Source organism: Haliaeetus albicilla, chromosome 16 (assembly GCF_947461875.1).
Source record: "Haliaeetus albicilla chromosome 16, bHalAlb1.1, whole genome shotgun sequence".
NCBI classification, from domain to species: domain Eukaryota; kingdom Metazoa; phylum Chordata; class Aves; order Accipitriformes; family Accipitridae; genus Haliaeetus; species Haliaeetus albicilla.
Genome location: NC_091498.1, coordinates 13,930,610 through 13,956,725, shown reverse-complemented (window position 1 = coordinate 13,956,725; position 26,116 = coordinate 13,930,610). Strand labels below are relative to the sequence as shown.

Genomic DNA, 26,116 nt, shown 5'->3' with positions numbered 1-26,116 from the left:
GTTCTCAAAGGGGAGTGTATCCCTACCCTCTGTCCTCTTCTTACTACAGCTGAAAATGAATGCATATGTCACTAAATACAGCGTGATCTGCTCATGCCTGCAAAACACAAAACTGCCCGTGTACAAAAAAGTATCTACTGATACAGATGTTTCTGGCACAGTCAATAGATGTATATTTTTGCAGGCTCATTTATCATTTCCATTGTGAAAAATGTTACCTTAGAGGAAAGCAACTGGTATGATTTATTGGTGTCTCCATTGCTCGAAAACCAATATGGCTTACCGTTAGGACATTGTTGCTGAAAGAGTTCCATATAAGCTTCCCTAATAGTTCAAGATAAATGGCCAAATACTTACAGCAAACACCATTGGTATGACTCCTCCAGTCAATGCATACACTTTGATCAGCACAGGTGGCAGCATAGATCTGCAGACTTGAGCATTCCAGGTCTAAGTTGGGAAGTACACAACTATCAAAAACGCAGGCTGCATAGTACTTTTCAGGCTGGACAAAACCATGGCACGGCTCAAACAAACTAGAAACAGAAACACTTATCATTATTAGTTACTGAATGATCCATGAATTCTTCAATGTGCTTAACATATTCTAACAAAGCAACAATGGTGCTTAACGAGGTGTGAACAAGGACTATTACTGAGAGGTTTTTACTAAGAGCACTAATCTAGATTGTAACATTTCAACATATCTTAAAGCATTCTCCCCTCACCTACAAAACACTCAGGCACCAATATTTTCCGTCCAGGAGCTACATGAATATTATGAAGTGTAAGTATGAACTACTTTTCTAAAGAGATTTTTGGGTTTTGTTTTGTTTTTTTCTTAATTCTGACACAACGTTCTAAAAATGATGTCTGTTTTCAGTTGGACTCTGTTTTCTGCTGAGTGTGTGAAAAGGCAAGAGCATAGGACAGTGGAGAGCAGAGAGCGTGGAAGAACATAAGAACATCGAGGAAGTTTAATGTAGCAGCCAGAGGTTGGAAGCAAACTGTCAGCAAAGAATTATATTTAGAAACAGTAAGAGGAATGGAAGCAACCCACAAAGCTACAAGAAATGGAGCAATAGCTAGAAACACTTTTTATTGAGAAACAAATCCTAAAATTGCTGCTTAATTTGAAGATCAAAGGCTTATAAACCCCAGAGGAACGTCTACCTTCCCAAAAGAAGCTCACAGATGGAAGATTCTTTGCAAGGCTGTCTTGGGGTTGTGCTGGGTGCTTTTGTAGGAATTAGGCCTGGGGAGCACTGTGGTTTGGAAGGATCAACAACTTGCCAATGATCTGCCATGGTTTCACAGTTTTCTGCAATGTTTCCATTCGGCAGCATGCAGTCATCTGCCGTGTTGTTATTGCAAGTACCTAAAATTGGTAAGGGGAGAAAGAATTCACTCACAGATTTGTTATCAAATTCCATTCATCTTTGTGGCAGGGCTGTCATTTACCTGTTTGTGGTTTTCTGAGAGTACAGAAATTACAAGAGTAAGCCTTACCACACTGTCCATGGGTGTTGTTCCCAAACAGGCTGTAGGGCATTCTGATAGAAAAGGACAAGCCATTGTAGGTCACGTTCATTTTTAGTTCAGGAATTTCCACTACACGATTTATGCCTGACTCATAGATGCTCAAGCCAAATTTTTTATAAGGCAAAGCCACTGCCTGTTTGTTTACTGTCACCTAATAAATAAAAGAAAACAGCAGAGAGACATATATTTAGTTTGCATTGGAGAAAGAATGTAAAGGCAAATAATATGCTTTTAGTTTGTAAAAAATGTCCCTGTGTTTCCTTTCATGTTACTGGAAAGTTGAACTTTTCTTCTCTGAGCTAAAGAAAAGGCTTATCAGCCACCGATAAACTAGGCTAAAATTCATAGTTTAAATGAGCTAAATTCTAACACTCAACAGATTTATTAGAGTGACTATGGCATTGAGAACACCCCGTGAAAGTGCAATATAAAATTCTCCTAAATTCCTAGTGCACACATTTTTAACTTTCTTGGCATAAAGGGAACATGTTTGTAGGAAAAATAAATGAAAGAAATAAGCTAAAATCTCTATTATTATATGAATACAGTAGCCATGATATACCTACGGAACTACCACTACTACTTTTACTCAGCAATGGTAGATTTCTTTGCTTTAGAGAAAAAAAAGGGGGTCTAAATATTGCAAATTTTCAACCATATGCTGCAACCTAACTTGTAATATTCCCACACGGTAATGTACAAAAATAAACAAAACAAACCCCATGAAAGCCTAAAAAGAAACACTTCTCACCAAATTTGAAGCCCCAAAGCTGGGGCATCATGTTTATCAATGAAAGAAACACATAAAAGCCCCTGTTTTGAAAAATTAAAAAGGTGATACCAATCAAAGCTGGTAACGGTACTTTTTAAAAATGCTTAACCCCAGCATTTTATTATTATGTCTAGTTTATGTTGTATCCTCCCATTCAACATTTATTCTTTTCCTTTGTTACATTAATATTAATTATAAATTAATTTAATTTATATCCTTAACTCTTAGCAATTTTTCCATGTTTGTGTATTTAGGAGAGATAAGGCACTGCAAATATTTGAGATAAAAAAGGGAGGAAGTTGTAGAAATTTATCTCCATATTCAGAGTCAAAAAACAGTCCTTCAAAGCAGTCCTATTTTATAATCCAAACTGGTATTAAATCTAAAACACAGATTCCTTTTTTTTTTCCTAACATTGTGAATATAATTATCTGGTTGATGCTGTATTAATATTTTAATCAAGAAATCAAAGGTAACGTTCTCCAATACCTCTACTTGTAGAGTATTTGGTTTGACTGTCGCCATGCGCACTTCCTGAGTCTCATGTCTCACAATGAGTGTTCGAGGACAGGAGACTACATCCCGTGTATCACAATGGTAGTTATCAATGTAGACACCAAAGTTGTCAACTTTCTTATGTATCTCTTCCACAAGGACGTATGTACAATTTCCTTGATAGCTGTAGTATAGTCCATCAAAAGTCATGTAATGTGGGTCTCCCCAGCCAGTGCAGTAGCCTACAAAAACATACAGCTAGGTTAGCTTCTTATGGCAACATACAGAATCAGATCAGACTACAAACAAAATCTGTAGGAGTGCGATTCATCTCATCTAACTTTAAGCATTTAGATTTTAAAGTGTGTATGTCAATGCATGAGCTCATTATCTAGAACTCATCAATAACAGAGAAAAACAGGCATTTTCAGGGCACAGTTCATCTGACATTTTTGATAGACAACTGAGAATAAGATTAACTGCACCCTAGATATACCTCTACCAATAGTCTGAACAAGTAGTTTATATGTAGGCTTCTAGCCTCTAGATGTCTGCATCTGGACATTTAAATCCTGCCTTGGGAGACCAATTTATTCTATGAACACAATAGTTATGTAGAAATGATAGCAAATTAAGTAAAAGCCCCCAATTAGCTAAAAAGAATCAGTGAAGCACTCCAAACAGATCAACACTAGAAGTGTGAGGGTCACAGCCTTGTGCGATACTTGTCCCCTGATAAATACCGCTGCTCCTAACACCAGTATTGTTTCCACAGGACATAAAATATTCAACAAAATATATACTTACAATCACACTCCCAGTGCCAACAGCATCCATCCTCATCAATGACTTGCACAGGAGAAAGCCCATTGGTACATGTAGGTTTAGGAGGTGGGTTACAGATTACGGGAACCACCTGGATTATATTGTCTTCTATACATATTGCTTTAATGCAGTCACAGATCCACCATGACTCACCTGGCTGTGTTTGAAAGTGGGGGAGGTGGGGAGGGAAGAGAGAGAGAAACCTTATGAAGCAGTCTGACTGACAACAGTTATGCCTGAATATTTTTTGCAGAGTTTTAAAATGCTGTATGTTTATTGACAATTTTTTCCCCACCAGAAGTCTGAAAACGGGAAGGAAGTGCAGCAGTCAGCACCATCAAGGCCTGAAAGATGAGCTAGCACTACTGAGAGCTGCTAAGTGAAAAGCATTACTTATAAAAGGCAAGCCAGTAACCTGAAGCAGGAATTGCCTTTTGTAGTTTCAGCTGTCTGAAAGTTGGATGTCTGATCTAATCTCATCAGCTACACTCCCTCTCTAATCAACAGTGAAAGACACTGATCAATATCAGTGATCAATATATGATCAATCCCTTTCCATGAATGCCTGGAACAGATTAACAGCTAAAGCTACAGTGAACATCAGCTATTTGGGGAGTGATGTCTCAGGGGTTATGGGCATGCATTGTGATTGTATGCATTTTTTCTATCTTCCACCAGTTTTTCAGCTATGTATAATTTTCATCCCTGCAGATCTACTGAACAAGTTGGTAGACATCTAAGCTTTGAGGAGGCTTTAGAAATGTACGAGACATTAGCTTGTCTGTATCAGAGGTGGAGGGGTCCAAAAAACTCAGAACTCTGAGTCAAATTTCAAGAGCATTTGAATGTGGTGATCTGTTTCATAGTCCTCTCCTGAAACTAGGCTATGACCAAGTATGTCTAATTCCAAACTCAGACTAGTTCAGCACTGTGGTTTATTGTGGGGGTCCACTGTAAACATATAAACAACTTTTCCCCACTCTGGATCTATTCAAAAGCAGAAACAGAAAAGATAGTTTAGCACCACTTAGCCCTTGGTTACTTCTTCATCAAAGCTATCTTACAATAAAGAGGAACATTGAGCTGTGATCTACCTCCTTGAAGAAAACCTTATTAAAACTATCCTTGAAGAACTAATAACAGTATGTAAGCTATCAAGCTGAATATCATTGGAAGTCATGCTGATACCCAAGAAAATAGAAAGAAATAGAATGGACTGATACTTCATTTTCTATCCAGATTAATACCTAGTCTGTACGTTACTAGCATTGAAATTATGTGCCTAGTCTCCATACAAAGCAGAATGCTACAAAAACTCATGAAATCTACTCACCGCATAAGATTCATTAGGAAAAACAGAACAATTTCTTCCAGGAGTGGTTGGTGGTGGAGTTGTAGTTGAACTTGAAGCACTGAGTGGAGTAACTGTACTGTACGTAGAACTTCCTGTAATGGTGACTGAACTTGATGTTGCAGTTGGCCCAGAAGTACTAGTTGAGCCAGGGGAAAAATATTCAGAGGTGCTGGTGGTGGTGGTGGCAGTAATTGTGGTAAAATTTCTAGAGGTTGTTCCTGAAGTAGTGGTAAAAGATTCTGTTGGAGTTGTACCAGAGGTGGTGACCGGCATGATGCTGGTTGATACAGATGGCGGAGATACAGTAGTGATAGCAGTAGACTCTATGAAGGATCGTCCTGAAGTCATGGTGGTGGTGATGGCAGTTGATCTTGTGGGAGTAGTGTGAGTTGCAGTGGTTGTCATTGTGCTACCAGTTTCTGTTACTGTTGTCGTGCTGTGGGGAGTGGGCATTGAGGGTGTGGGGCCCGAAGTGGTGGTTTTGGTGGTTGATCCTGCTTCAGTGACTCCAGACGTGCTGACTGTCACTGGGCTTGTTGACACTGGTGGTGGTGATACAGTAGTGCTGGCTGTAGACGTTGGGGAAGATGGTCCTGAGGTTGTGGTGCTGGTGGTGCTGCTAGGTGGTCCCGTTGGAGGGCTCCCAGTCCCCGTGGCAGAGGTCTCGTGGCTACTTGTTTCCATTACTGTTGTGGTGCTGTGGGGAGTGGGGCCCGAAGTGGTGGTTTTGGTGGTTGATCCTGCTTCAGTGACTCCAGACGTGCTGACTGTCACTGGGCTTGTTGACGCTGGTGGTGGTGATACAGTAGTGCTGGCTGTAGACGTTGGGGAAGATGGTCCTGAGGTTGTGGTGCTGGTGGTGCTGCTAGGTGGTCCCGTTGGAGGGCTCCCAGTCCCCGTGGTAGAGGTCTCGTGGCTACTTGTTTCCGTTACTGTTGTGGTGCTGTGGGGAGTGGGGCCCGAAGTGGTGGTTTTGGTGGTTGATCCTGCTTCAGTGACTCCAGACGTGCTGACTGTCACTGGGCTTGTTGACACTGGTGGTGGTGATACAGTAGTGCTGGCTGTAGACGTTGGGGAAGATGGTCCTGAGGTTGTGGTGCTGGTGGTGCTGCTAGGTGGTCCCGTTGGAGGGCTCCCAGTCCCCGTGGCAGAGGTCTCGTGGCTACTTGTTTCCATTACTGTTGTGGTGCTGTGGGGAGTGGGGCCCGAAGTGGTGGTTTTGGTGGTTGATCCTGCTTCAGTGACTCCAGACGTGCTGACTGTCACTGGGCTTGTTGACGCTGGAGGTGGTGATACAGTAGTGCTGGCTGTAGACGTTGGGGAAGATGGTCCTGAGGTTGTGGTGCTGGTGGTGCTGCTAGGTGGTCCCGTTGGAGGGCTCCCAGTCCCCGTGGTAGAGGTCTCGTGGCTACTTGTTTCCATTACTGTTGTGGTGCTGTGGGGAGTGGGGCCCGAAGTGGTGGTTTTGGTGGTTGATCCTGCTTCAGTGACTCCAGACGTGCTGACTGTCACTGGGCTTGTTGACACTGGTGGTGGTGATACAGTAGTGCTGGCTGTAGACGTTGGGGAAGATGGTCCTGAGGTTGTGGTGCTGGTGGTGCTGCTAGGTGGTCCCGTTGGAGGGCTCCCAGTCCCCGTGGTAGAGGTCTCGTGGCTACTTGTTTCCATTACTGTTGTGGTGCTGTGGGGAGTGGGGCCCGAAGTGGTGGTTTTGGTGGTTGATCCTGCTTCAGTGACTCCAGACGTGCTGACTGTCACTGGGCTTGTTGACGCTGGTGGTGGTGATACAGTAGTGCTGGCTGTAGACGTTGGGGAAGATGGTCCTGAGGTTGTGGTGCTGGTGGTGCTGCTAGGTGGTCCCGTTGGAGGGCTCCCAGTCCCCGTGGTAGAGGTCTCGTGGCTACTTGTTTCCGTTACTGTTGTGGTGCTGTGGGGAGTGGGGCCCGAAGTGGTGGTTTTGGTGGTTGATCCTGCTTCAGTGACTCCAGACGTGCTGACTGTCACTGGGCTTGTTGACGCTGGTGGTGGTGATACAGTAGTGCTGGCTGTAGACGTTGGGGAAGATGGTCCTGAGGTTGTGGTGCTGGTGGTGCTGCTAGGTGGTCCCGTTGGAGGGCTCCCAGTCCCCGTGGTAGAGGTCTCGTGGCTACTTGTTTCCATTACTGTTGTGGTGCTGTGGGGAGTGGGGCCCGAAGTGGTGGTTTTGGTGGTTGATCCTGCTTCAGTGACTCCAGACGTGCTGACTGTCACTGGGCTTGTTGACGCTGGAGGTGGTGATACAGTAGTGCTGGCTGTAGACGTTGGGGAAGATGGTCCTGAGGTTGTGGTGCTGGTGGTGCTGCTAGGTGGTCCCGTTGGAGGGCTCCCAGTCCCCGTGGTAGAGGTCTCGTGGCTACTTGTTTCCATTACTGTTGTGGTGCTGTGGGGAGTGGGGCCCGAAGTGGTGGTTTTGGTGGTTGATCCTGCTTCAGTGACTCCAGACGTGCTGACTGTCACTGGGCTTGTTGACACTGGTGGTGGTGATACAGTAGTGCTGGCTGTAGACGTTGGGGAAGATGGTCCTGAGGTTGTGGTGCTGGTGGTGCTGCTAGGTGGTCCCGTTGGAGGGCTCCCAGTCCCCGTGGCAGAGGTCTCGTGGCTACTTGTTTCCATTACTGTTGTGGTGCTGTGGGGAGTGGGGCCCGAAGTGGTGGTTTTGGTGGTTGATCCTGCTTCAGTGACTCCAGACGTGCTGACTGTCACTGAGCTTGTTGACACTGGTGGTGGTGATACAGTAGTGCTGGCTGTAGACGTTGGGGAAGATGGTCCTGAGGTTGTGGTGCTGGTGGTGCTGCTAGGTGGTCCCGTTGGAGGGCTCCCAGTCCCCGTGGTAGAGGTCTCGTGGCTACTTGTTTCTGTTACTGTTGTGGTGCTGTGGGGAGTGGGGCCCGAAGTGGTGGTTTTGGTGGTTGATCCTGCTTCAGTGACTCCAGACGTGCTGACTGTCACTGGGCTTGTTGACGCTGGTGGTGGTGATACAGTAGTGCTGACTGTAGACGTTGGGGAAGATGGTCCTGAGGTTGTGGTGCTGGTGGTGCTGCTAGGTGGTCCCGTTGGAGGGCTCCCAGTCCCCGTGGTAGAGGTCTCGTGGCTACTTGTTTCCATTACTGTTGTGGTGCTGTGGGGAGTGGGGCCCGAAGTGGTGGTTTTGGTGGTTGATCCTGCTTCAGTGACTCCAGACGTGCTGACTGTCACTGGGCTTGTTGACACTGGTGGTGGTGATACAGTAGTGCTGGCTGTAGACGTTGGGGAAGATGGTCCTGAGGTTGTGGTGCTGGTGGTGCTGCTAGGTGGTCCCGTTGGAGGGCTCCCAGTCCCCGTGGCAGAGGTCTCGTGGCTACTTGTTTCCATTACTGTTGTGGTGCTGTGGGGAGTGGGGCCCGAAGTGGTGGTTTTGGTGGTTGATCCTGCTTCAGTGACTCCAGACGTGCTGACTGTCACTGGGCTTGTTGACACTGGTGGTGGTGATACAGTAGTGCTGGCTGTAGACGTTGGGGAAGATGGTCCTGAGGTTGTGGTGCTGGTGGTGCTGCTAGGTGGTCCCGTTGGAGGGCTCCCAGTCCCCGTGGTAGAGGTCTCGTGGCTACTTGTTTCCATTACTGTTGTGGTGCTGTGGGGAGTGGGGCCCGAAGTGGTGGTTTTGGTGGTTGATCCTGCTTCAGTGACTCCAGACGTGCTGACTGTCACTGGGCTTGTTGACACTGGTGGTGGTGATACAGTAGTGCTGGCTGTAGACGTTGGGGAAGATGGTCCTGAGGTTGTGGTGCTGGTGGTGCTGCTAGGTGGTCCCGTTGGAGGGCTCCCAGTCCCCGTGGTAGAGGTCTCGTGGCTACTTGTTTCCATTACTGTTGTGGTGCTGTGGGGAGTGGGGCCCGAAGTGGTGGTTTTGGTGGTTGATCCTGCTTCAGTGACTCCAGACGTGCTGACTGTCACTGGGCTTGTTGACGCTGGTGGTGGTGATACAGTAGTGCTGGCTGTAGACGTTGGGGAAGATGGTCCTGAGGTTGTGGTGCTGGTGGTGCTGCTAGGTGGTCCCGTTGGAGGGCTCCCAGTCCCCGTGGTAGAGGTCTCGTGGCTACTTGTTTCCATTACTGTTGTGGTGCTGTGGGGAGTGGGGCCCGAAGTGGTGGTTTTGGTGGTTGATCCTGCTTCAGTGACTCCAGACGTGCTGACTGTCACTGGGCTTGTTGACACTGGTGGTGGTGATACAGTAGTGCTGGCTGTAGACGTTGGGGAAGATGGTCCTGAGGTTGTGGTGCTGGTGGTGCTGCTAGGTGGTCCCGTTGGAGGGCTCCCAGTCCCCGTGGCAGAGGTCTCGTGGCTACTTGTTTCCATTACTGTTGTGGTGCTGTGGGGAGTGGGGCCCGAAGTGGTGGTTTTGGTGGTTGATCCTGCTTCAGTGACTCCAGACGTGCTGACTGTCACTGGGCTTGTTGACACTGGTGGTGGTGATACAGTAGTGCTGGCTGTAGACGTTGGGGAAGATGGTCCTGAGGTTGTGGTGCTGGTGGTGCTGCTAGGTGGTCCCGTTGGAGGGCTCCCAGTCCCCGTGGTAGAGGTCTCGTGGCTACTTGTTTCTGTTACTGTTGTGGTGCTGTGGGGAGTGGGGCCCGAAGTGGTGGTTTTGGTGGTTGATCCTGCTTCAGTGACTCCAGACGTGCTGACTGTCACTGGGCTTGTTGACACTGGTGGTGGTGATACAGTAGTGCTGGCTGTAGACGTTGGGGAAGATGGTCCTGAGGTTGTGGTGCTGGTGGTGCTGCTAGGTGGTCCCGTTGGAGGGCTCCCAGTCCCCGTGGTAGAGGTCTCGTGGCTACTTGTTTCCATTACTGTTGTGGTGCTGTGGGGAGTGGGGCCCGAAGTGGTGGTTTTGGTGGTTGATCCTGCTTCAGTGACTCCAGACATGCTGACTGTCACTGGGCTTGTTGACACTGATGTTATTGACTGTTGTATAGTCGTGCCTGTGGTAGACGCTATACTTTGTATTTCTGTTGTTCTAGTCGTTGGCTGTGGGGTAGCTGAAGGAGTAACTGTAGTACTTATCGTTGTTCCTGATTCAGTTGTTGTACCCTCTTTAAGACAGGGAGAAAACACAGTATTTGATTTTAAGTAGGCAAATTGCAATTATATTGACTTCATTTCATTTTCTTATAAGCAAATAAAATTCAACAAAACTAAGCATAGGTTATTTAGATGGGAATAAAGCATTAACTGTTTTATTAAAGGCTTTTGCATAACAGAGATATTACTAAAAAAATCTTCTACATCTTGTATGGGAGACATTGATGTAAATACTTTATCGATGATCAATGTCAGATGGAACAGGTACCTGCAGTTTTAAAACTTTATACTGCAGAGAAGAGTTCAACAGTCGTAAATCCAGGGTTATTCCTTGAGTTGATCAGTGAACTCTTTGGTTAATTCTGTATTGCTGTGCTACTTCATGTGGCATCTTCATACCAGCATTGATTATGCTCAGCGTCATTTGATTGTACTGAAACTGAGCAGTTGCTGGGGCAATCTGTGTTCCATACCTAACTCCCAGGCCTGTAAGACTACTCACCCACAAGCTATTTTGGCATGCTAGGAACCCCAAATTCACTTTTCTGCTTTTTCCTTCTCGCATGACCAAGCCAGTTTTCATGGGCCCTAGTGCAGGCTCCTTTAGAATAGTTTTTGATTAGCATTTTATGAATTGTTCATGATGCTCAGAGGTGAGCCTCAGAGCCATCTGTTTGTGATTTTACAGCATGATGTAAAGAGACACATGGTAGATAAAGAAGCACTGCGTACATAGTAAGAGTGCAGTCATAATGCTGGAGGATAGAAGGAAGTAAGATATACTGCTTCTGTCCACACAGTCCACAAGGACCGTCCTTCAATTAAAATTAATTCACATTTCGGTGAGGACAGGCAAACTCCTTCATGTTCAGAAGGAAATACAGGAACAGGTGGTGTACTGTCACAGAGGAAGATTCAATGCAATGTTAGGGGTCTCACATAGCTGCCAAAACATCCGCTTGCTTTTCAGCAGTCCAAAGACAGCTGGAGAACGACGCTCATGGGAACGCTGGGAGAACCCAGCTGCCCAGAGCCTCGGTCCGTAGCAAGGGGCAACCCGCGGTCTGAAGCTTTTCCCCAAACCCTGCCAGGGAAAACCTTCAACGCTTCCTACAGCCAGAACTGCAGGTGAGCGGCAGCAATGGCCACAGAGGCAACACAAGAGAAGAAAGGGAAGAAAGTCTGCACAGCTGTGCCCAAACAGCGCCTGAAATGACGATGCCACAAAGCCAAGCCCGCTCTCCCATTGCACGCCATGGGTCCCGCTGCGTACATTCTCTCCAGCTGAAGGACGAGGTCCAACAGCAGCAAGAGCAAGACTTCCTTCCCACCAGTTCCGTATCTGTCTAAGCTGGGCAGAAGCACCAGGATGAAAAACTCCTCATGTTCCCAATAATCAAAGGAGTAGAACTGAGAAGCAGAAACATGTGTGCTCTCCCTCCTAAGCAGACAGCTCCGTACAGGACCCACTCTTCTCCACTCTTGTGAGACCTCACCTGGAGACAACATCCAGCTCTGGGGTCCCCAGTATAAGACAGACATGAAACTGTTAAAGCGGGTGCAGAGGAAGACCATAAAAATTACCAGAGCGCTGGAACACCTCCGCTATGAAGAGAGGCTGAGAGAGTTGGGGTTCAACCTGGAGAAGAGAAGGCTCCAGGGAGATGTTATTGTTGCCTTTCAGTATATAAGGGGGGCTTATAAGAAAGACAGAGAGAGACATTTTACCAAGGCCTGTAGTTACAGGACAAGGGGCAATGGTTTTAAACTGAAAAAGGGTAGATTTAGACTGGACAAAAGTAAGAATTTTTTTATGATGAGGGTGGTGAGACACTGGAACAGGGTTCCCAGAGAAGATGTGGGTGCTCAATCATTTTAAGAGTTCAAGGTCGGGCTGAATTGGGCTCTGAGTAACCTAATGTAGTGAAACAAGTCCCTGCCCCAGCAGGGGACATAGGACTAAAAGACCTTTAAAAAGGTCCCTTCAAACCAAACCTATTCTATGATTCTAAGAATTTTTTGGAAATATAGATCAACTAAACTCCCTCAGTGTACAAAAAATAAGATATGCATTAAGCTGCTAATAAACCTTGATTTCTCCCATAGCAAGGCAACAAATGGCAACACAGCCAGAGAATTACTTATTGCTTCTGAAGATGGAGGCAGTGGGGTTTTAGTGATTATTGCTGGTGGTGTGAACGTGGTTACAGTAGTTGGGGTGGGTGCTGGTGTGCCAGGAACCATCGTCGTTGTCCCCGGGGTGCTGCTGGTGGTGCTTCTGGGTGGCATCGTGGTGGTGGCGGTGCTGCTGGGAGGCTCCGATGGCGTTGGCGTGGGAGCGGTTGTCGATACAGGTGGAGGGGACACTGTTCTCGTTGTGGACGAAGGTGGGGCTGTCGTGGTGCTCGTGGTGGTACTCGTAATACACTGCGGTATGTTGGGGATGCAGCAGACGCTGATCTCGTAATTGAGGCAGACAGGCATCGGTATTATACCTCCTATGACCTGATCGCTATTGTTACAGATGAGCCCCGTGTTAACACTGCATTCCACCTTCTGCCCTAAATCTGCAATGGGAACGTGAGGGAATTGCTCTGCTCTGCATGAAATATTCTCAGCTTTTGCACAGACCCAGGAGGAGTCGTTCTTCAGGATATTCTCAAAGGTTTCGTAGTCACCGCTGTTTCTGTCAGAACTATTTGGGTAACTCACATCAATCCAGTCCGTCCAGACGCAGTCACAATCTGGGGGACAACAACAAGAGGAACAATTAGAAACAGCCAGAAGAGAGACAACAAGCCGGGGCACCAGCACGCTCGCAGGTGGTGCTCTGGGCATCCACTGCACGCAGGAGTGCCCCTTGGGCACTGCTACACCAGTCAGGCAACCCTGGCCGCAACAAAGCTCACTTGTGTGGGCAGGCCTCCTCTTCTTGGCCCTACAAAACACACTAGGGCCAAATCAGGACACAGGCACTGCCGAGCCACATTGTGTCTCCCCCTCGCAGCTAGGGCACATGGCTCTACTGGGCTTCTCATGCGCAAAACCCACTCACATAAGGGCAACACATGAGGTGGAGCAGAACTAAGCAGGGACTCCCACCACTCTCGCACCTTCTTGTGCCGCTCGCACCACCTCACCACGTCAAGGAGAAACCAAACACTGGGAAGGGTCATGACCACAAAGGAAGCAGGCACAGGACACAACACTGCTGCCAAAACGTCCGCTTGCTTTTCAGCAGTCCGCAGACAGCTGGAGAACGACGCTCATGGGAACGCTGGGAGAACCCAGCTGCCCAGAGCCTCGGTCCGTAGCAAGGGGCAACCCGCGGTCTGAAGCTTTTCCCCAAACCCTGCCAGGGAAAACCTTCAACGCTTCCTACAGCCAGAACTGCAGGTGAGCGGCAGCAATGGCCACAGAGGCAACACAAGAGAAGAAAGGGAAGAAAGTCTGCACAGCTGTGCCCAAACAGCGCCTGAAATGACGATGCCACAAAGCCAAGCCCGCTCTCCCATTGCACGCCATGGGTCCCGCTGCGTACATTCTCTCCAGCTGAAGGACGAGGTCCAATAGCAGCAAAAGCAAGACTTCCTTCCCACCAGTTCCGTATCTGTCTAAGCTGGGCAGAAGCACCAGGATGAAAAACCTCCTCAGAGCCCTGTCGAGTCAGGGAACACAAGGCCTTCTACCCAGGACCCCTGCACCCTCCTCAATTCTGAAGCAGCCAGCCCAAGGGCTAGCTTTGGGCACATGCCATTTCCGAGAATGCACAACAGTTACTCCCACCCCCGACCCCAGACAGAAGGCACAAGTTGAGTGCTCACAGACCTTCATTTCTCCCACAGCAAGACAGCACAGAAGAGCACAGACCAGACATGTACCTGGAGGCGATGAGGTGGTGGTGTATGTTGGTGTGGGCATGGATGTGCTTGCAGTAGTTGGGGTGGGTGCTGGTGTGCCAGGAACCATCGTCGTTGTCCCCGGGGTGCTGCTGGTGGTGCTTCTGGGTGGCATCGTGGTGGTGGCGGTGCTGCTGGGAGGCTCCGATGGCGTTGGCGTGGGAGCGGTTGTCGATACAGGTGGAGGGGACACTGTTCTCGTTGTGGACGAAGGCGGGGCTGTCGTGGTGCTCGTGGTGGTACTCGTAATACACTGCGGTATGTTGGGGATGCAGCAGACGCTGATCTCGTAATTGAGGCAGACAGGCATCGGTATTATACCTCCTATGACCTGATCGCTATTGTTACAGATGAGCCCCGTGTTAACACTGCATTCCACCTTCTGCCCTAAATCTGCAATGGGAACGTGAGGGAATTGCTCTGCTCTGCATGAAATATTCTCAGCTTTTGCACAGACCCAGGAGGAGTCGTTCTTCAGGATATTCTCAAAGGTTTCGTAGTCACCGCTGTTTCTGTCAGAACTATTTGGGTAACTCACATCAATCCAGTCCGTCCAGACGCAGTCACAATCTGGGGGACAACAACAAGAGGAACAATTAGAAACAGCCAGAAGAGAGACAACAAGCCGGGGCACCAGCACGCTCGCAGGTGGTGCTCTGGGCATCCACTGCACGCAGGAGTGCCCCTTGGGCACTGCTACACCAGTCAGGCAACCCTGGCCGCAACAAAGCTCACTTGTGTGGGCAGGCCTCCTCTTCTTGGCCCTACAAAACACACTAGGGCCAAATCAGGACACAGGCACTGCCGAGCCACATTGTGTCTCCCCCTCGCAGCTAGGGCACATGGCTCTACTGGGCTTCTCATGCGCAAAACCCACTCACATAAGGGCAACACATGAGGTGGAGCAGAACTAAGCAGGGACTCCCACCACTCTCGCACCTTCTTGTGCCGCTCGCACCACCTCACCACGTCAAGGAGAAACCAAACACTGGGAAGGGTCATGACCACAAAGGAAGCAGGCACAGGACACAACACTGCTGCCAAAACGTCCGCTTGCTTTTCAGCAGTCCGCAGACAGCTGGAGAACGACGCTCATGGGAACGCTGGGAGAACCCAGCTGCCCAGAGCCTCGGTCCGTAGCAAGGGGCAACCCGCGGTCTGAAGCTTTTCCCCAAACCCTGCCAGGGAAAACCTTCAACGCTTCCTACAGCCAGAACTGCAGGTGAGCGGCAGCAATGGCCACAGAGGCAACACAAGAGAAGAAAGGGAAGAAAGTCTGCACAGCTGTGCCCAAACAGCGCCTGAAATGACGATGCCACAAAGCCAAGCCCGCTCTCCCATTGCACGCCATGGGTCCCGCTGCGTACATTCTCTCCAGCTGAAGGACGAGGTCCAATAGCAGCAAAAGCAAGACTTCCTTCCCACCAGTTCCGTATCTGTCTAAGCTGGGCAGAAGCACCAGGATGAAAAACCTCCTCAGAGCCCTGTCGAGTCAGGGAACACAAGGCCTTCTACCCAGGACCCCTGCACCCTCCTCAATTCTGAAGCAGCCAGCCCAAGGGCTAGCTTTGGGCACATGCCATTTCCGAGAATGCACAACAGTTACTCCCACCCCCGACCCCAGACAGAAGGCACAAGTTGAGTGCTCACAGACCTTCATTTCTCCCACAGCAAGACAGCACAGAAGAGCACAGACCAGACATGTACCTGGAGGCGATGAGGTGGTGGTGTATGTTGGTGTGGGCATGGATGTGCTTGCAGTAGTTGGGGTGGGTGCTGGTGTGCCAGGAACCATCGTCGTTGTCCCCGGGGTGCTGCTGGTGGTGCTTCTGGGTGGCATCGTGGTGGTGGCGGTGCTGCTGGGAGGCTCCGATGGCGTTGGCGTGGGAGCGGTTGTCGATACAGGTGGAGGGGACACTGTTCTCGTTGTGGACGAAGGCGGGGCTGTCGTGGTGCTCGTGGTGGTACTCGTAATACACTGCGGTATGTTGGGGATGCAGCAGACGCTGATCTCGTAATTGAGGCAGACAGGCATCGGTATTATACCTCCTATGACCTGATCGCTATTGTTACAGATGAGCCCCGTGTTAACACTGCATTCCACCTTCTGCCCTAAATCTGCAATGGGAACGTGAGGGAATTGCTCTGCTCTGCATGAAATATTCTCAGCTTTTGCACAGACCCAGGAGGAGTCGTTCTTCAGGATATTCTCAAAGGTTTCGTAGTCACCGCTGTTTCTGTCAGAACTATTTGGGTAACTCACATCAATCCAGTCCGTCCAGACGCAGTCACAATCTGGGGGACAACAACAAGAGGAACAATTAGAAACAGCCAGAAGAGAGACAACAAGCCGGGGCACCAGCACGCTCGCAGGTGGTGCTCTGGGCATCCACTGCACGCAGGAGTGCCCCTTGGGCACTGCTACACCAGTCAGGCAACCCTGGCCGCAACAAAGCTCACTTGTGTGGGCAGGCCTCCTCTTCTTGGCCCTACAAAACACACTAGGGCCAAATCAGGACACAGGCACTGCCGAGCCACATTGTGTCTCCCCCTCGCAGCTAGGGCACATGGCTCTACTGGGCTTCTCATGCGCAAAACCCACTCACATAAGGGCAACACATGAGGTGGAGCAGAACTAAGCAGGGACTCCCACCACTCTCGCACCTTCTTGTGCCGCTCGCACCACCTCACCACGTCAAGGAGAAACCAAACACTGGGAAGGGTCATGACCACAAAGGAAGCAGGCACAGGACACAACACTGCTGCCAAAACGTCCGCTTGCTTTTCAGCAGTCCGCAGACAGCTGGAGAACGACGCTCATGGGAACGCTGGGAGAACCCAGCTGCCCAGAGCCTCGGTCCGTAGCAAGGGGCAACCCGCGGTCTGAAGCTTTTCCCCAAACCCTGCCAGGGAAAACCTTCAACGCTTCCTACAGCCAGAACTGCAGGTGAGCGGCAGCAATGGCCACAGAGGCAACACAAGAGAAGAAAGGGAAGAAAGTCTGCACAGCTGTGCCCAAACAGCGCCTGAAATGACGATGCCACAAAGCCAAGCCCGCTCTCCCATTGCACGCCATGGGTCCCGCTGCGTACATTCTCTCCAGCTGAAGGACGAGGTCCAATAGCAGCAAAAGCAAGACTTCCTTCCCACCAGTTCCGTATCTGTCTAAGCTGGGCAGAAGCACCAGGATGAAAAACCTCCTCAGAGCCCTGTCGAGTCAGGGAACACAAGGCCTTCTACCCAGGACCCCTGCACCCTCCTCAATTCTGAAGCAGCCAGCCCAAGGGCTAGCTTTGGGCACATGCCATTTCCGAGAATGCACAACAGTTACTCCCACCCCCGACCCCAGACAGAAGGCACAAGTTGAGTGCTCACAGACCTTCATTTCTCCCACAGCAAGACAGCACAGAAGAGCACAGACCAGACATGTACCTGGAGGCGATGAGGTGGTGGTGTATGTTGGTGTGGGCATGGATGTGCTTGCAGTAGTTGGGGTGGGTGCTGGTGTGCCAGGAACCATCGTCGTTGTCCCCGGGGTGCTGCTGGTGGTGCTTCTGGGTGGCATCGTGGTGGTGGCGGTGCTGCTGGGAGGCTCCGATGGCGTTGGCGTGGGAGCGGTTGTCGATACAGGTGGAGGGGACACTGTTCTCGTTGTGGACGAAGGCGGGGCTGTCGTGGTGCTCGTGGTGGTACTCGTAATACACTGCGGTATGTTGGGGATGCAGCAGACGCTGATCTCGTAATTGAGGCAGACAGGCATCGGTATTATACCTCCTATGACCTGATCGCTATTGTTACAGATGAGCCCCGTGTTAACACTGCATTCCACCTTCTGCCCTAAATCTGCAATGGGAACGTGAGGGAATTGCTCTGCTCTGCATGAAATATTCTCAGCTTTTGCACAGACCCAGGAGGAGTCGTTCTTCAGGATATTCTCAAAGGTTTCGTAGTCACCGCTGTTTCTGTCAGAACTATTTGGGTAACTCACATCAATCCAGTCCGTCCAGACGCAGTCACAATCTGGGGGACAACAACAAGAGGAACAATTAGAAACAGCCAGAAGAGAGACAACAAGCCGGGGCACCAGCACGCTCGCAGGTGGTGCTCTGGGCATCCACTGCACGCAGGAGTGCCCCTTGGGCACTGCTACACCAGTCAGGCAACCCTGGCCGCAACAAAGCTCACTTGTGTGGGCAGGCCTCCTCTTCTTGGCCCTACAAAACACACTAGGGCCAAATCAGGACACAGGCACTGCCGAGCCACATTGTGTCTCCCCCTCGCAGCTAGGGCACATGGCTCTACTGGGCTTCTCATGCGCAAAACCCACTCACATAAGGGCAACACATGAGGTGGAGCAGAACTAAGCAGGGACTCCCACCACTCTCGCACCTTCTTGTGCCGCTCGCACCACCTCACCACGTCAAGGAGAAACCAAACACTGGGAAGGGTCATGACCACAAAGGAAGCAGGCACAGGACACAACACTGCTGCCAAAACGTCCGCTTGCTTTTCAGCAGTCCGCAGACAGCTGGAGAACGACGCTCATGGGAACGCTGGGAGAACCCAGCTGCCCAGAGCCTCGGTCCGTAGCAAGGGGCAACCCGCGGTCTGAAGCTTTTCCCCAAACCCTGCCAGGGAAAACCTTCAACGCTTCCTACAGCCAGAACTGCAGGTGAGCGGCAGCAATGGCCACAGAGGCAACACAAGAGAAGAAAGGGAAGAAAGTCTGCACAGCTGTGCCCAAACAGCGCCTGAAATGACGATGCCACAAAGCCAAGCCCGCTCTCCCATTGCACGCCATGGGTCCCGCTGCGTACATTCTCTCCAGCTGAAGGACGAGGTCCAATAGCAGCAAAAGCAAGACTTCCTTCCCACCAGTTCCGTATCTGTCTAAGCTGGGCAGAAGCACCAGGATGAAAAACCTCCTCAGAGCCCTGTCGAGTCAGGGAACACAAGGCCTTCTACCCAGGACCCCTGCACCCTCCTCAATTCTGAAGCAGCCAGCCCAAGGGCTAGCTTTGGGCACATGCCATTTCCGAGAATGCACAACAGTTACTCCCACCCCCGACCCCAGACAGAAGGCACAAGTTGAGTGCTCACAGACCTTCATTTCTCCCACAGCAAGACAGCACAGAAGAGCACAGACCAGACATGTACCTGGAGGCGATGAGGTGGTGGTGTATGTTGGTGTGGGCATGGATGTGCTTGCAGTAGTTGGGGTGGGTGCTGGTGTGCCAGGAACCATCGTCGTTGTCCCCGGGGTGCTGCTGGTGGTGCTTCTGGGTGGCATCGTGGTGGTGGCGGTGCTGCTGGGAGGCTCCGATGGCATTGGCGTGGGAGCGGTTGTCGATACAGGTGGAGGGGACACTGTTCTCGTTGTGGACGAAGGCGGGGCTGTCGTGGTGCTCGTGGTGGTACTCGTAATACACTGCGGTATGTTGGGGATGCAGCAGACGCTGATCTCGTAATTGAGGCAGACAGGCATCGGTATTATACCTCCTATGACCTGATCGCTATTGTTACAGATGAGCCCCGTGTTAACACTGCATTCCACCTTCTGCCCTAAATCTGCAATGGGAACGTGAGGGAATTGCTCTGCTCTGCATGAAATATTCTCAGCTTTTGCACAGACCCAGGAGGAGTCGTTCTTCAGGATATTCTCAAAGGTTTCGTAGTCACCGCTGTTTCTGTCAGAACTATTTGGGTAACTCACATCAATCCAGTCCGTCCAGACGCAGTCACAATCTGGGGGACAACAACAAGAGGAACAATTAGAAACAGCCAGAAGAGAGACAACAAGCCGGGGCACCAGCACGCTCGCAGGTGGTGCTCTGGGCATCCACTGCACGCAGGAGTGCCCCTTGGGCACTGCTACACCAGTCAGGCAACCCTGGCCGCAACAAAGCTCACTTGTGTGGGCAGGCCTCCTCTTCTTGGCCCTACAAAACACACTAGGGCCAAATCAGGACACAGGCACTGCCGAGCCACATTGTGTCTCCCCCTCGCAGCTAGGGCACATGGCTCTACTGGGCTTCTCATGCGCAAAACCCACTCACATAAGGGCAACACATGAGGTGGAGCAGAACTAAGCAGGGACTCCCACCACTCTCGCACCTTCTTGTGCCGCTCGCACCACCTCACCACGTCAAGGAGAAACCAAACACTGGGAAGGGTCATGACCACAAAGGAAGCAGGCACAGGACACAACACTGCTGCCAAAACGTCCGCTTGCTTTTCAGCAGTCCGCAGACAGCTGGAGAACGACGCTCATGGGAACGCTGGGAGAACCCAGCTGCCCAGAGCCTCGGTCCGTAGCAAGGGGCAACCCGCGGTCTGAAGCTTTTCCCCAAACCCTGCCAGGGAAAACCTTCAACGCTTCCTACAGCCAGAACTGCAGGTGAGCGGCAGCAATGGCCACAGAGGCAACACAAGAGAAGAAAGGGAAGAAAGTCTGCACAGCTGTGCCCAAACAGCGCCTGAAATGACGATGCCACAAAGCCAAGCCCGCTCTCCCATTGCACGCCATGGGTCCCGCTGCGTACATTCTCTCCAGCTGAAGGACGAGGTCCAATAGCAGCAAAAGCAAGACTTCCTTCCCACCAGTTCCGTATCTGTCTAAGCTGGGCAGAAGCACCAGGATGAAAAACCTCCTCAGAGCCCTGTCGAGTCAGGGAACACAAGGCCTTCTACCCAGGACCCCTGCACCCTCCTCAATTCTGAAGCAGCCAGCCCAAGGGCTAGCTTTGGGCACATGCCATTTCCGAGAATGCACAACAGTTACTCCCACCCCCGACCCCAGACAGAAGGCACAAGTTGAGTGCTCACAGACCTTCATTTCTCCCACAGCAAGACAGCACAGAAGAGCACAGACCAGACATGTACCTGGAGGCGATGAGGTGGTGGTGTATGTTGGTGTGGGCATGGATGTGCTTGCAGTAGTTGGGGTGGGTGCTGGTGTGCCAGGAACCATCGTCGTTGTCCCCGGGGTGCTGCTGGTGGTGCTTCTGGGTGGCATCGTGGTGGTGGCGGTGCTGCTGGGAGGCTCCGATGGCGTTGGCGTGGGAGCAGTTGTCGATACAGGTGGAGGGGACACTGTTCTCGTTGTGGACGAAGGTGGGGCTGGTAGAAACAATAGCGACAGAGAAAACAGACGTGGGTGCAAGATGCATGAGTGGTATACATCGTGCAGTGAACAGATGTTACAGTTTAGGTAGCTGCCACAAACTTAGCGTATTCAGCCCACTCGTAACCACAGTAAAGGCCTATATCACTAGGCCTTCCTTTCTGTCCCCAGAAAGCAGACTAATTGCAAATCAGCGCACAGACAGGGTCACAACAGTCTTTCCTAGCAAGGACACCAGGAATGTTGCTGTAATGTGCTTCTCACTAAATTGAAAATACCTACCAATAGGAGGCAGACATGACATGAGGAGGACTAAGGGTCTGCGGGGCTTTCTATCTCTGCCTTATTACTTAGAACACCTTGCTATCTCATGGAGTAAGAACTGAGAGGGGAAGCTGTGGTCTGGGAAGAAAGTATGCACACGTATATGTTCCTACCCGATTGTCATGTAATTTCCCTGTGGTGTAATGTCAGCCTGATGAAGATGTTCACAGGGTACTAGTGGATCTCAGCAGCCAAAGACCACAGTTCACAGTAAGTGGCAGCCTGCAGAGTGAAACTTACCGAAAGCCTGCCAGGGGAATCCTTCCTTCCTAGATCTATAACCACAGGCAAATGTTAGCACTGACAGAGGGAAAGCAGGAGGAGAAAGGGAAGGAATTCTGCACAGCCCCACCCAGACAATGCCTAAAATGATGGTACTCTAGATCAAGGCCTACTCTAATCTCACACAACAGGTCCTGGGAATATACTCTCCAGCAGAAGGATAGAGCTCCCAACCAGCATAAGTAAGACTTCCTGCCAGCTCAATATCTGCTATGGAGATGACATGCCTTTAGTAGCTAACAGCTCTTTATTTCTCCTATGGCAAAGGAAGAGTAGAGGGTATTGGTCTGCTAAATACCTGGAGAGGTTGAAGTTACTGGGGTGGTGACTGATGGTGTGAATTCGCTGGTGATAGTTGGGGTGGGAATGGGCATGGTGGTAACTGCTGTTGACTGCCTGACTGTAGTGGTGATGGGTACTGTTGTGCTGGTGGTGGTTGAAGTTGCAGTTGGTGTTGGACTCGGTGCACTTGTAGTCCCACAAGAAATTTCACTCCACTCACAACAGTTTACCCTGATTTCATAATTATAGCAAAGTTGCCACATAGTTGCATCTTGCTCCTCATTTTTACAGATTAGTCCATATGTAACATTACACTTCACTTTCTGGCCAAGTTCCTCTAAACTCATATCGGGATTATCTTTAGCCCTGCATTCAATGTCTTCAGGAGCTTCACATATTTTGTTTCCATGTTCCTTTCTTATTGCATCATAGGTTTCATAGTCACCGCCATCTTCTTCAGGTTTACTAACATCAAACCACTGAGTCCAACTACAGATTAATCCAAAGCATGGAGCTGCAAGAAAAGACAGAGATTTAGCATCTGAGTTTACAGGAAACATTCTGAGAAGATTAATTTTGTATGCTATTCCATTAAGGACTAGAGCAATGCATTGCAACTTGTCATTTTTCCAAGAGAAGAATGTTCTAAAATGGGTTAATATTACCAGGTTTTTCAACAGGAAGCTTCGCATCAAAATAAAATTACCAAGCTGAAGCCTTTAAAGGTCTTTCTTTGCTCTATACTTATCACATTTTTGCAATTTTAAAAAATTATTTATTTTTGGTTTAAATATATTTTTCTGTAGTGGCCATCTTTAATTTACTCTTCCTTTAAATATTCCTTTGACATTTTTTAACAACTTTGTTTTCTATCTAAAACTTACTTGTAGTTACTGGAGGGCTTGTAGTGATAACTGAAATAGAAAAAAAAAATTACTCCATCATCTGCAAGCTTTAGAAAAAAATATAATAATAGTTTTAAATATTCTAATTCTATTTTTTTGCTGACACTACTGAGACATTTTCTACTACCCCATCAGGATACCGAGATGCTAACATGTTTTTCAGAATTAGGAAGGCACCCTTTGCATTTATAGTTACAATTTCTTCCATGAGAAGTAAATCAACTCAAAGTGTTAAAAATCTTAGTGTAGTGTGATAAAACTATTCATAAGCATCACTCTATCTGTGTCAACTATAAGCCCATATACTTGTACATTCAATTTTTAAAGTATTTTCCTTAAAGAAAACAATTTTTAGATGCACATCTCTGTTGAAGATTACCTGTGGTGGTAAGAGTACTAGTAGGAAAGGAGGTTGAAATGGTTGTAGGTGAAGTAGATATCGGACAAGGGTAAGTACTTCCAACAACTATAGAACCATTTTCTGCACAAACGTATGTTATACATATGTTGCCATCCTGTATTTGTGCCACAATTTCACCCACTTCATAACTTGTTCCATTGATGACACAAGGACACCCTGCAAGAAAGAGCTTTACTGTGCAATTTCCCTATTACCAGGTAAGACATAAAGGCAAATCACATCATGCATAGTCCTTTCAGAGCTATACCTGGAGCTTAGATCGAATACATCACATGAATTTATCTTTACATTAAAACATATTTAATAAAGCCCTGCATACAATGCTTGAGAAGAACAGACTTACAAACCAGGTTTTAAAATGTTCTGAGAGAAATAACAACTGCAATTCACTATCTGACATTTTTCTATAGTACATGTTCTGGGACTGCAAACTCTTGTAGTGGAATCCAGTAGTTTGGGTATGGGACATGGGGAGAAAGAATAAGGGACATGAGAAAAAGGTTGAACAAGAAGTACTAACAGCAGGTTCAACACAAGTTCTGCCCAATTTTCTTTGGCCACAACTTTCACTTGCACTGGAAAGAATTATTCCAAAACAGTACTAAGTCTTTTGTAGAGATAAACATAGCAATTCTATGCATTTTTTTCTTTTTATTTGTAGAAATCCCCAAATGTTATTTACCTGGGATTGGTGTACACTGTATGGATCCTGAGGGGCCACAGACACTAAAAGAAAATTTTCAAAAATTAAAATGTTGCAGATGTTTTATGGCACCTGTTAGCAGAGCCAAGAACACAGAAATGTAGAAATTTGTCACTTGATCTCCGTTCATACTACTGGATATTTTTCTGGGTGTAATATTTTCCAATATTGCCTATCATTATTTCATTCAAACTAAGTTATCACTTTTGTTCTTTAAGTTGCAATAGTGCAATAATAACAAATGTTTTTCAGAGCAGTGAACTTATACTAGGTCGGGGGGGGTTGTCTGTTGTAATCATGGAGTCGTAGATGTCAGTGTTATCATTAGTAAGGCTCTAGGAATGAGCAGTTAGGACTCAGCTATCACTTTCAGGGCTAGTACAGAACATTTTAGATTACAGTGAATTTGAAATCCTAGTTTTAAGTGAGAATACAAGGCAGAGTAGCCCCTCTATTCCCAAAGTGCTGTAAGAACCAAAAGGTTGTTCTAGAAACACACCCAGGTTTCATGCCATTAAATCTTTTATGACACTTCAAAGAGTATATTTAATGAATTTGCTAATACACTTATTATAACAACACCATCAACCTGAAATCTGGATTTTTATGGGTTTGGAAAATTATGAATGAAAAGTTTAGAATCTGTATGTATGGTAAGTGCAGCATTTTTTGAGTTTAAGTCTCAACTGGAATAAACAGCATTGTTCCCCTGATTTGTATAGATAAATGCGAGAAATACCAGCTCTTCAGTTGAAGTTGCATCTCTATTTGCTTGAGGCCCAGGAAAGTAAATGAGGGGCTCAACATTTATAAATTCTTTCCTGAATTACTGCAAATGTTTTCGTATTTTTTATACCATTTTGTACAGTTCTCTTCTGTGGGTATTTCACTTCCAGGGGGAACATGAGTTCCATTGATGTAACACCAACATTGATCTTCAGGCACACATTCCTTTGTCTCTTCATTATAAACAGGTTTGTCCTTAGGGCATCTGGGGTAGCAACCTGTTGATGACAAGTAGAACAGTATAGAGGATGAAGAAAAAGTATAAAGAGTTAAGTCAATGATAGGATACATTCTGAAGGTATATGATTCTCACTGAATCAAGCATGAAAAACATTGAAAATACAAATTAATCCTTGGACAATTAGTCTTTCCAAAAGACTTCAATCAAACAGTTCGCATTGATAATACTGCGGTGAGGAGGATTAAGAAAGAGTTTAGTCATGAAACCTAGGGAAGTTGGTTTTTCCTAGTTCAAGATCTTGGAGAAACCCCTAATTTATATTCATTTCTATGGGCAGCTAGTAATTTTAAGACAAAGAAACATCCTGATTTTTCTACAGATATTGAAATGTGATCAGTATATCAATAATACTTTTGTGAAGAATATGGAAGTGGATTCATTAACAAACAGGTTTTTCACTACATTTATTGGAACATTAGACCTTGTTTATGTGCCTTTAATAGACCAGGTATCTCCATGCCGAACAGATAATTTATCTGCATTTTTCCATACCTCTGGCCAATAACCCAAACCCCACCTGCAAGGGATTAATTGGCTGTCAATTCTCATTGCATTTTTCATGTAAATACACTTTTAAAAATTTATTGTGTCTGGCTTCTAAATAATCTCTCATAAAATCCAATTCTTAATTAGATAAAGTCCTCTTTATACTGTACTGGAGTTCTAAATAGCCTATTGTCATGGTTTAACCCCAGCCAGCAACTAAGCACCACGCAGCCGCCCACTCACTTCCCCTCCCACCCAGTGGGATGGGGGAGAAAATCAGGAAAAGAAGTAAAACTTGTGGGTTGAGATAAGAACGATTTAATAGAACAGAAAAGAAGAAACTAATAATGGTAATGTTAACATGAATAAAATGACAAGAGTAATGATAAAAGGATTGGAATGTACAAATGGTGCGCAGGGCAATTGCTCACCACCCACCGATCGACACCCAGCGAGTCCCCGAGTGGCGATTCCCCGCCCCCACTCCCCCAGTTTATACACTACATGTGGTGTCACACGGTATGGAATACCCCGTTGGCCAGTTTGGGTCAGCTGTCCTGGCTGTGTCCTGTGCCA

The 26,116-nt window shown here is 48.2% G+C and overlaps 1 protein-coding gene across 1 annotated transcript in view; it reads right to left on the bottom strand.

The window, feature by feature from the left end:
* The window catches only part of MUC2 (mucin 2, oligomeric mucus/gel-forming), a 59,311-nt gene that overhangs the window by 7,905 nt on the left and 25,290 nt on the right, over positions 1 to 26,116 (bottom strand). Inside the window, exons 26-42 of the mRNA XM_069804031.1 lie at positions 24,884 to 25,031; positions 24,007 to 24,050; positions 23,283 to 23,480; positions 22,883 to 22,912; positions 22,015 to 22,512; positions 20,870 to 21,106; positions 19,145 to 19,732; positions 17,420 to 18,007; positions 15,695 to 16,282; positions 13,970 to 14,557; positions 12,230 to 12,832; positions 4,968 to 10,099; positions 3,617 to 3,791; positions 2,804 to 3,051; positions 1,510 to 1,693; positions 1,174 to 1,378; positions 358 to 536 (exon numbers count right to left, since the gene is read on the bottom strand). Of these exons, the coding sequence (XP_069660132.1) occupies positions 358 to 536; positions 1,174 to 1,378; positions 1,510 to 1,693; positions 2,804 to 3,051; positions 3,617 to 3,791; positions 4,968 to 10,099; positions 12,230 to 12,832; positions 13,970 to 14,557; positions 15,695 to 16,282; positions 17,420 to 18,007; positions 19,145 to 19,732; positions 20,870 to 21,106; positions 22,015 to 22,512; positions 22,883 to 22,912; positions 23,283 to 23,480; positions 24,007 to 24,050; positions 24,884 to 25,031 (10,233 nt within the window). The remainder of the gene's footprint in view (positions 1 to 357; positions 537 to 1,173; positions 1,379 to 1,509; positions 1,694 to 2,803; positions 3,052 to 3,616; positions 3,792 to 4,967; positions 10,100 to 12,229; positions 12,833 to 13,969; positions 14,558 to 15,694; positions 16,283 to 17,419; positions 18,008 to 19,144; positions 19,733 to 20,869; positions 21,107 to 22,014; positions 22,513 to 22,882; positions 22,913 to 23,282; positions 23,481 to 24,006; positions 24,051 to 24,883; positions 25,032 to 26,116) is intronic.